Source organism: Cajanus cajan, chromosome 5 (assembly GCF_000230855.2).
Source record: "Cajanus cajan strain Asha chromosome 5, NIPB_CcT2T_4, whole genome shotgun sequence".
Classification (NCBI taxonomy): Eukaryota; Viridiplantae; Streptophyta; class Magnoliopsida; order Fabales; family Fabaceae; genus Cajanus; species Cajanus cajan.
This window is the reverse complement of record NC_138521.1, coordinates 27,243,103-27,254,685: the sequence shown is the minus strand read 5'-3', so window position 1 is coordinate 27,254,685 and position 11,583 is coordinate 27,243,103. Positions and strand designations below refer to the sequence as shown.

Sequence of the window (11,583 nt, the reverse complement as noted above, 5' to 3'; positions counted from 1 at the left end):
CTCGGCCGTTGTCTTTTCGGCATCCCCAAGCCTTTGTCTCAGTTGCGTCAACTCGCTGACCGGACCCATGGCAAGTTGATGCGCAAGCACCAGGGACCGAGACTGTACCTCACAATAGTATTTCCATTTTGAGGCCACATCCAATTGCCCCAAAAACTCTCGGGTTTCCTCTGAAATATTGTCAGGCCGAATCAGAGAGTCGGCCGAAGCACCCTCGCCCCAGAAGTTCCTTGACATCAAAGCAGGAGGCACACAAATTATAGTTCCACCCGGAGAAGCCACGGTCTATTTTGATTTCTTACTTTTCTCAGGCCTCTCTTCGGCACTCTTCCTCTTGTGACCTTCTTGAGCAACTCCCTTCCCTTTCTTCCCCTTCTTTTGCTTACGGGTCGGAGAATGAGGGCTTCGGTTATCCTGCTCCGGTCGAGGAGTTTGGGCAATTGACGAGCTACCTACAGCCCCCGAAGTTTTGGCCTGCTGCATTTGGCCAGCTAGTAAGTTCCGAATGTTGAATTGATTAGTGCCAGCCACCACCATGATTCCTACAAAAAAACATTCAAGTGAACATCAATATGCATTTAGCTTAAGGCAAAAACGGGACAAATCACGTACCTATCAAGTCGTTCTCCCATCCGGGTGATTCGACTACATTAATTAGTGACCTCGTCGGCAAGCGCCGAGGCAATTGAAGCAAAAATTGTACATCTCGTAGCTCTTCGGCGGTGAGAAGCTCGTCCGACACCTCATCATATGGCCGAGGGGCACGCGTCTAGTACAAAGGAAATAAACTCCTCTCATCATTCCCGAAGAAGAAACGACGCCCATTCGGACGAATGGTTACTCGAAAAAATCCAGCCTTAAAATTTTTATATGATGAGGTAAAACTATCCAGAAGCTGCCGAGTCCCCACTCGGTTAAGAGATACCCATTTGGCTAAATCCGAAGGCCGCGAAGAGTAGAAATAGAGAAAAAGTAATGGTGAAGGCCTAATGTTCACACATCGGCACAAGTGCTTGAAGCCTTGAAGTTGAGCCCAACTATTTGGGTGAAGTTGGGTCGGCGCTACGTTCAAAACCCTAAGTACCCCCATCGTAAACTCGTTGAATGGCAGCTTAACCTTCAAATCTCGTAACAGGCAATCGTACATATAGAAGGACGCCATCCTGTCGGCCTGTTTGTCCAAGCATACCATGTCGTGATTGGAAAAGAAGCCCGAATCCCAATCGGATACGGCTCCTCTTTAACATCGAAGTTCAAACACTTAGTGTACTCCAACAAATTTGTAATCATTGAAGTATCTCGGTAGCGAGAATAGTATGAGGTTACCTCGCCATTCACCCATTCATACTCCGGCACTTCGGATGGCCCGTATCTTTGCCGATTCGAGACACGTTTCGCTTTAATCGGCGTCTCTTGGCTCCCACTGGTCGAAGTCTCTTCGGATGTACTCCCACTATCGCTGGACCGCCTATCTTCATTCAGTGGTATCTCCACGCATGCATGCCCCGAACCCCTGGATGAAGACCCCTCGGATGATGACGACCGAGTCTCATTGGTCGAAGAGCTCTCAGAAGAAGTAGCCATAAGAACAAAACTTACCAAAAATCAAAGCTTGAAACGGTCACTCGGAGCGCACGGTTAGCTCTTCGAACTCGTTCGGAGAATGTGATTCGGCTGAGAGCGATGTGTAGGAGAGGCCCTACCACTCATCCCTATATATAGCTAGGGAAATAGGCGGGAAACTTCAAATATTTGAAAAAGTATAACCGTCTGATCTTCAAGACTCAACGGTAGAGATTGCTTAACCCTTCAACTCCCCATTCGACATAACTCCATCTCTTTACCCTTGAAGAAGCTATACCTTCCCCAAGGCTAGGGGGCAAGTGTACTAGTAGGGCCACTCGGTCACCAGTTAGCCGACACCCAATCGGCACTTGAATGGCCGAATCAGGTTGCCGATACCTAATCGACACCCAGATGGCCGAGCCGGGTGGCCGATCAGACATCGGCCACTATAATAACCCAGATCCTCAATCAGGAGTGTAAGATTATCCCTAATCAAGAGTTAAGAGATAATCATATCCATAAGCTGATTAAGGACGTATTACCTAATGCGATAGTCGTCACGGGGCCCAAGGACACCTGGGCCCATGGATGTCAGTATAAATAGCTCACGTCAAAAGGTAACGTCACTGTTCATTAATTGTCATCGATATTTGTGCTTATTCTGACTTGAGCGTCGGAGTGACTTCTGCAAGTATCTCCACCCCCGGCTTACCGGAATATTCGATCGGAGTACTCGTTCGGCCTTTAGACTACAAGAAGATTACCGGTGTATCCTTTTGACAGGTACAGAAATAAATTAAGAAAGTTCACTATATGTTTATTAATATAATAATTTTTCTTCTAAAAAAATATAATAACTTATTAAAAGGGCAAGTATTTTTTTTTTAATAAGGGATAAGAGTTTTGAATGAAAGTTTTGGTAAGGATATAAATTACTTTTGATAATTTTTTTACATACTTTTAATAATGATGTAATGAATACGATGAGAAGGTATATATATATATATATATATATATATATATATATATATATATGAGGAGGGTTCAAACGACACTGGTGTAACTTTTACTAAGTGTTATACCGCTCAATAACTTTATATTAAACGTAAATTTGGAAAATCCAACCGTTAGATTGAAAGTTCATATCTCTTAGATCATATATGTCAAATTTTATATTAATCTAAGATGATTTGATACTGCATTCTTATAAAACAAAATTGACGTAATATATACATTTTAAAATATACTAAAATATGAACACTTTGATTACCTTCAAGTTGTTGTTCAATTTTAACAAAATTTGACATATATGATCTAAGAGATATGAACTTTCAATCTAACGGTTAGATTTTCAAAATTCACGTTTAATATAAAGTTATTGAGTGGTGTAACACTTAGTAAAAGTTACACCAATGTCGTTTAAACCCTCCTCTATATATATATATATATACGTGAGAGATATTTCATAGAAAAGAACTACTATATGAGAAAGTTAAGGACATCCAAGTGAGCTTTCAGAATCGAAATATGGAGCAAATTGGAAGTAATTCTATCATAGCAAAACATATACAAGCGAGATGATAGAGAAAATAAGATTAAAAATGAAAAAAAAATAACATATCTTTACTTTTAAAAATAATTTTCTTTAAATATATAAATAAAAGTTAAAATATATATAACTTTAATAAAAGTTAAAATTGAACATCATTTATTTATATCTATACCTATTATAAAAGAAATATATATGTAATTACTTTTGATCTTCATTTTTTTAGTAAAGCATTATATCTCTCGAATGTAAAAAAAAATTCTTATATCTTTTTAAATAATTACACACAATTTTTTAATATTTTATTTGTATATAATTATTAGAGACATAAAATGCCTTGACCTCTAATATATTATAAAGCAAATATTGAAGATATGTAACTACTTTTAATGTTTACTTTTTAGTGGATTATTATACTCTTTAAAAATTAAAAAAATATTATATCCTCTTTAAATAACTAGACACAAATTCCTAATATTATAACTGTGTATAACTATTAAAAAATCATTTAATCATATATAATATATATTTCTTTACGAGTATATTAATGTATATTTATTAATTTATCAATAATATCATTAATATTAATAAATTAATAAATTAATATATTTAAATTTTATTCATTTAATAATAATAATAAATAAATGTTATTTCACACATTAATGAAATTTATAATTTATTTATTTATTTTTGGTTCGTGCCTGAAGTATCTCCTCGGCACCTTAGGGTGGGATAGCTGGCCCCAAGATTTAACGCGGCTGCATACAAGACAAGATTCGAACTCCTGACCTTACTTAAGCGTGGATCAACCCCTACCGCTGAACCACACCCTTGGAGTTAAAATTTATAATTTATATAACATAAACAGGCTAATAATTAATAATTTTTAAATAACTGAAAATTTGTCCTCTTCGCTTCCTTGAAACGTCGACCTCCTCTAATGCATTTGTGTCGTATCATATAGGGAAATCAGAACGGCGATTAAAACGACATAAAGGAGGAGGGTGCCGCGTTGGGGCCATTCGCATTCGCATTCGCATTCACACTCTCCACGTACACCTCCCAAAAACGACAAGCGAAACTGAAGTCGTTCCCACGCCCTGGTATTTGAGCAGAGGCGAAACGCAGCGCTTGGGCGAGTGGCAAAATGGGAGTTCCGAATAGGAAGCATCATCACCTTGTCTCACTACTCTTGCTCATCCTCTTCCACAACGCTCTCTGCATCAGGTTCCCGGATCGGGTCGCCCAATCCTCCCTCGACCCGCCCGACCCACTCCGCCTGCGCGTTGCCGTCTTCGCCCTCGGAAGCTTCTGGAGATCCGAAGCCGTCTTCGGCTGCTTGCCCGGCGTCACTCGCACCACCGTAGGCTACGCCGGCGGATCCAAGCCCAACCCCGAATACCGAAGCTTGGGTGACCACGCCGAGTCCGTTAAGGTTCTCAATCTCATACATGCAACAAACTCTCTACTTGTTCCTGTTTTAATTGTTGGTTATAGCTTTACTTTGGAGGGTTTCTTGAATCTGTTTTCTAGTTAGTGGAGCATGGACTAGGTTTGAGTAACTGAGGTGGAGGTTTGAAATGACTTTGTGGATTATAGGTGAATGAGATTTGTCCATCAACAAATTGAATAGTGGTGTTTTCTGATTGTTACAATCTTACCTGCATTTTCTAAGTTTCTTACTTTCGTTTGATGAGTTATCGGTGCAAATTCTTTTTGTTTAGACATTGATGTGTTTGTTAGCCACCTACCTGGCTGTATTTTATGTCCTTCTTTAAGACCGGGAAAGTAAAATCTTAGTAGCTAGAATAATCAAATCATTATTTTGGTGTAGTTTTGAATCTTTTGATTTTGGAGCTTGTTGATTTATTTCAATTAATCACCTATGTACTGCCAGTATAAAATTTTTTTACACTGACAAACAATCATATCTTTTAATAGTGCCATGCTATTTGTTTATTTAATCAAATAAAAATAAAATAAAATAATTTAAAAGATATGATTAGTTGGCAGTAAAAAAAACTTTACATCGATAGTGTATGGATGGTTAACTCTTATTTCAAACACCCTGCTGTCTCATAATTATTTGGATAAAACTTACGTGTAGGACCATAGGTTTCGTTGGTGTTCTCCGATCTGAATTGGAGTTTCACGATGGTAAAATGTGTGATGAAGGATTTCATTAAATGTCAATGTATATTGTCGAAATAAAATATCAATTCTGATTGGAGAACAATACTAATAGTACTTATAGTATTGTATGTAAGTTTTGTCATGATTATTTCCGGTTATTAGGACTGGTAAGCAGTTATTCTATTTTTATTTTTTGTCCTAGGTGTATTTCAATATGTTTCATGTTCTTAGGTTGTCGTATTGAACAGTAAAATGTCGAAATGTTAGCTAAAAACATTTAAAGAATCCAAGTCCAATAAGTGCTCAACAAGGTTTTCTGTTCGCAAAGAAATTCCATGTAATGTTGCATAAAGGATGCCCATTGTGTGCTAAACCAATGCTTGAGAGAAATATCATACTTTTTTGAAATCTCCAAACTCCAAAGTCCATGGCCAGACTAGTGTCTTCCTTTGCTTTGTTTGATATGGATAGATCCCTATGCTTTTATAAAACATTAAATAGTCAAGTTTTTGGAGGAATTCAAAACAGTTGGCTATTTAAACTCTGGATGGCAAGGACTGTGATATGTGTTTAATATGAATTGTTGTTCAGCTTTTGTTTATTTACATGTCTGGTAAAGATAACTTTGTAATACGCTTCACAATAAAGTGGTTGTCTTGATTCTGGATTCATGTAAACTATATATTTATTATTTTTTCATAACATTTTAAAGATGGTGTAACTTTCTTTTATTCCATGAACAAACTAAATTCATCAATCCCTGCTACATGTTAATATCCAGATATAACTGCATCAATTTATTAATATGATGAGTTGGAGTTAGTTGATTTTATTGAATTTTCCATCAAGGCTTGTTATTACAATGCAGGTTGAATATGATCCTCAGCTGATTAGTTATAGGCAACTCCTGGATGTCTTCTGGTCAAGTCATGATCCTAGGCAAGTGTATGGCCAAGGTCCTGATGTGGGTAATCAGTATAGGTAGGAGTATTGATGCCAACCCGGATTTCTTATTATCTTCCTCTATATCCAGTCTCATGCTGCGTGCTAAGTACTGAACTCTCCTTATATTCTGGCAGATCTATTATTTTTGTTAATGGAACTGAAGAATCCAGAATGGCTGCTGTCAGCAAAGAACAGGAACAAACCAGGTCAAGAACAAGCATTGTGACTACTCAAATTCTACAACTTGGAACATTTTACCCTGCTGAGCCAGAGCACCAGGTTCTGTTTCCAAAATGTTTATTTACAATTGATGTTTCATAGAACTCAAATATGAAATAGATGGAAATACGATTAAATCTCACCAGATCACGTATATTACAGCAATTTCTTGCTTTCCCTGAGTTCGATAACTCCCACAGAGATTCTCTGTCCAGAAAGCTACCAAAGACATGCCCTTAGGCTTAGGGTCTCCCCAAGATTACCACACCAATACAAATGAAAATCGGTAATTGTTATCTTTAGAAACTATCATATCGCACTTGGTAAAATTACCATGACTATTAAAACTATAAGTCCTAGCATGGAGTTATTCTCTGTCCAGAAAGCTTCCTAACACATGACCTAATAGTTCCCCCAATTACCACACCAATACAAATGAAAATACATAATGGTTCCCTGCAGAAACTGTCACATGGCAGTTAGTAAAACTGCAGTGATTATTAAAACTAAGTCCTAACATTCATTTTTTTTTGGACACCAATAGAATCAAATTCATTATATTAAAATAATATTCCGAACACTATGAGGAATTTCATTATGAATATTCTCAGAATCAAATAAAATAGAATTTCTAACTAAGGAATAGGTTACCAAATTACTTTCACTTCTTCTATATTGAATAATAATAGAAAGAAAAGATCTCATAATCTGTCTAATTTGATTAAGAATTACACCACACTCAGAAATATCTTCCTCATTACTATTAAAGCTGCAGTAATTATTGAAACCAAATCCTATATTTCCTAGAATTAACCTTCCAAATAATTGGTTTCGGCTGGTAGTCCGGTGCTTTGTCAATGTTTCTAAGAAAAGCATTTTCTGCTATGTTGCATGGATGTGGGGATAAATACAATGTTTTATTTTTTAAAATTAAGATATAGGTAGGATAATTTGTATTAAATAAAAATATATTATATTAGTATTTGTAAACCAGGTAAAATAAAATTGGTCCATTGGTAATCACTCACTCGAACCAAAATCTAATGTGTTTCGTACATGGTGAGGATGAAAATCTGCTATTCTGTGTGATGATCTTGATGAGGGAAAGATTGCAAAAGTGCAAATTTGCTTTGAAGTAATTGCTGAGAATGAAAATTCAATTTGTTTGTTGGACTTTTGAGTAACAGTCTAGGTATCCACACAAAAAAATATGGGGATAAGCCAAACATATGGATGGAACAGTTTTATGAGTGTCAACACTGCATACAGATACATATTACAATATGAATACATCAGTAACATCACCAATTTTGGCTCATATGTGCATCATAAAGATGTAATTGCTTACTGTTCCTGATTCTTGGTACCGGAGGCAGTTGTAGGTAGATTTCATAATTCTGAATTTTCATTTTCAGAGGACTAAAACCACCTGGTTGTCTCGTGCATATCAATGGTTGGGGGCTATTTCCTATTAGCCCCTTTTAGGTCTGCAAATACTCATTTTTCTTAGAGGACATCTAGCATGAGGGTTAAATTCTACTTTGAGCTGCCTTCAATCGATACATTCTACATCCTTGAAAAATAACACGCAAGCTGCAAGCATTGCATTAGTTATTAGAGTTGTTGATTTGTTATTCTGGGCAAAAATTGTTGGAAATTGAGTGATGTTGTTGGATACCCGTTTGATTGGCGTTGAATGGAAATTTTATGCATTCCAATGCACAAACGTAAAAGGAATATAGATAAAACAAATATCCAAATACACACTGAATCTGTGTTTGTTGCTTCTATTATAGTGTTTTACTATGTACAATTTTCTGTAGCAGATGAAAACTTAAAAGTTGTCTCTCAAGGTTCCGTCCCATTAAATTAAATAAATTCAGTAACTCATATTGCCTGTTTTGTTCTAAATATGCAGAAATTTGAACTCAAGCAAAATACCATCCTTCTTCAGTTAATTGGGAACCTGCCTGAAGAGGAGCTTGAGAGGTCTAGCCTGGCAACGAAATTGAATGGATATGTGGCAGAGCTTTGCCCTCCAAATATCCAAAAGCATTTTGATGCCAAGATCAATGACATTATTAAAAAGGGTTGGCCCATTTTGAGGGATTTGTAGTTGGGATCGTGGGAAGTTCATTCTTTAACTAACTTGCTTCGATTCAGTACTTAATAGGTTTGGTTCAATAGCTTGTACCAGTTGCAGGGCTTGAAATATAAGAAAGAGAGGCAAGCACGTGGTGCTCGCCGATTACACCACTGTGTTGTAATTATTGTACTTGTAATCCTAGTCTTTACTCTTGAGTCTCCCTCATCCTTCGAGAAAAAAACCCTTTGTACTTTTGTTCTCTTACATTTTCCTTTTTATTTATGAGGACAACAGAGAAACTAGTAATTCCAGCTTACGTTTCATCGAGTGGAAGATGAACCAATTACGTCCCTGCGTGTTAGAAATTATAATCTTTCGATATTTTAATAAGCACTTAGATTATTTCTCGCGCCTCTCTTAGAACCATCATATTTTTAGAGATTCTATCATCATAAATTCATCCCATATTTATTTTGCAAGTAATTTGCAAATATATAATCTCTAATATAATAAATCTTTCCAAGATTGATACAGTTTTGACTTGTAGTACAACTTTTTCTCACGATTAGTTACGTTTTTCTTTTATTTATTTTTATTTGGACTGAGATTGTAATAGGTGGTTTTTCTCTATGTAGTTATCTTGGTACTTTAGGTATAATAAGTGTGGTTTTAAATTGTTTTATACAAATTAAGAAAAATTAAATAAAAAGAGAATAATACTTTTACAAAATTAAACTTATTATTAATCTCTTTCTCTCCCTTTTTTTTAAACAATGTAACGCAACAATTTTATAAAAAAAAAAAGGGTATAAGTGAAAAAAAAGTTAATATTATATTGAAAAAATAGGCTAAATTATACTTTTGATCAATTTATCTTATTTTTTAGATTCATTTTAATCTTTTATCTACTAAAATATTTATTTTGGTCTTTTATTTGTTATATTTAGATCAATTTGATCATTTCAAAATAATAATTATTTTTAATTTTACAATATAATTTTAAATCAATTTTTGACTATCCAAAATGTGAAACTTGTAATATGATATTCAACTAAATAAAAATTACGAGTTTCAATTGACGTTCGAATCCAAAATGTTTATATACATAGTAAAAATCATGTAAAAATTTATCTCATAAGTAACTAGAAATTTGTATGAAATTGTATTTTTTGAATTTTTTAATTGCCTTTTGGACTTGTTTTTATGCAATTTTTACCATGTTTGTTACAATTTTTTTTAATATTTAAACTTCAATTGCGTTCAACATTTTTCATATGAATGAATCTAAAGAGACAAGTTTCAAGTCTTGAATTAGTCAAAAAGTGATAAAAAATTATGTCTCAAAATTGAAAACAATTATTGTTTCAAAATGGTCCAAATTTAAGCAATAAAGGATTAAAATGAATATTTTAAAAGATAAAGGACCAAAATCAATACAAAAAATAAGATAAAAAACCAAAAATATAATTTAGTCAAAAAATTAAGAAGACACATTTTTTAGACTTATTTTTTTTATCTTACATATTATGAGACCAAAGGAGTTGTTAAATTAGTTTCTTAAAATCAATGAATAAGTCTTATTGTTTGTTCAATAATTAAAATTATACTAGAGATTTCTCCAACTGTATTTTGAAACAAAAAAATAAGTGATGCGATTACAAAATATTATTTATGATAAGTTGTTGACTTTATAACAATTAAATAAGAAGTCACACTAATGGTAAATATTTAATTATTTGACAATGTAAAACTATTTTACGATGTTAGATCATTAAACTTATTTTAAAATGTACTTTATCCTATTTCATATCATTCTATTTTTATTTTAAACAATATGTAATAAATTACTACCTACGTACCTAATTATGAAACACTTTTACTAAATTAGACCCTTTAAAAAAATTAGTTATTTAAGGTAAGTGTATTAAATTTGTCAATAATTTAAATAATTTTTTCAAAATTATCTTTATCATCTCTTAAATTAACATTTTATCTTTTCACTTAATTATTTATTATCTAATTAATTAATGTTTAGAAGATAGAGATATCTCTGTGTTTATTTATTTTCTCTAATCCTAATAAAAGAGAAAGAGAGAGTTTTTTTTATCCAATTAATTTCAAGCATTTATTATTTAAAAAAAAAACTGTTAATTAGATAAGAATATTTTAGATAAAATATAATTAATGCATATTATAATTAAAAAAAGTCTTATAACAGGAGATAATAAACAAATACGAAAAATATTATATATAGGAATAATAAGAGGTAGTAGAATTTTTTTTTAAGTAACAATGAAACTTTAATATCATTTCATTTTTCTTTCCTTCTCTTTTGTACTAATTCGAACATACCTGAATCGATACTAACTAATTAATACAGGAGTAACTTTTATCTTACATCTCACTCTGTAGAGCATTGGAAATGAAAGATTCTGTATTATTGTCAAGTGCTTATTAATAATTAAATATTATTTTTTTATTCAATTTTTTAATCTAAACAATCAAATTTCTACTATATATATACATTTTATCTATTTTTACACATCTATTTTTTTATTTTTATTTTTTTATTTCTCAACTATTTCTTTTCTTTGTACCAAACACAAGGTATGAGAGAGGAAAGAGAAATAGCATAAAGAAAGGAAGACTATAGAACAAGCGATCTTGGAAAAAAAAAAACTAAAGATGATTGTTTTTAAGATTTTGTAGTTTTTAATTTACAGTAAATTTAACCCAATATATAAATATTTTCCAATTACTATTTTCTGTTTAAGACAATAAAATAGAAAAAATTATTATTTTAAATATCATAAATTTGCACTTAATTTAGCACAAAAAAATCATTTTTAATTTAGCACAAAAAATAAAATAAATTTATCATAGTTTTAATTTTTCATATTTATTATTTTAAAAACATAATTCAAAAAATAATATTTTTAGTTAAAATATAAAGATGTAAAATCAATTATAAGCCCCTAAAATTAAAATTAAGAACTCATGAAAAATTTAGTATTAGAGCAAAATTTTGTAAGAGCTCCTAAATATTACATGGAATAATAAAGCCCACAAAAAAAAAATTACGAAA

General features: G+C 32.9%; 1 protein-coding gene across 1 annotated transcript; it reads left to right on the top strand.

Moving 5' to 3' along the window:
• Positions 1 to 4,049: 4,049 nt before the first annotated feature.
• On the top strand, positions 4,050 to 8,844 carry MSRA5 (Peptide methionine sulfoxide reductase family protein). Its single transcript, XM_020384650.3, has 4 exons — positions 4,050 to 4,550; positions 6,117 to 6,229; positions 6,328 to 6,472; positions 8,331 to 8,844. Exons 1-4 carry the CDS (start codon positions 4,263 to 4,265, stop codon positions 8,526 to 8,528), a joined length of 744 nt encoding a protein of 247 aa, XP_020240239.2. The 5' UTR covers positions 4,050 to 4,262; the 3' UTR covers positions 8,529 to 8,844.
• The last annotated feature ends 2,739 nt before the right edge of the window (positions 8,845 to 11,583 follow it).

Coding starts and splice junctions, on each gene's coding strand:
- MSRA5 (XM_020384650.3), top strand. CDS start 4,263: ATGGGAGTTCCGAATAGGAAGCATCATCACCTTGTCTCACTACTCTTG. Junction 6,230..6,327: donor GATGTGGGTAATCAGTATAG/GTAGGAGTATTG, acceptor ATATTCTGGCAG/ATCTATTATTTTTGTTAATG. Junction 6,473..8,330: donor CTGCTGAGCCAGAGCACCAG/GTTCTGTTTCCA, acceptor CTAAATATGCAG/AAATTTGAACTCAAGCAAAA.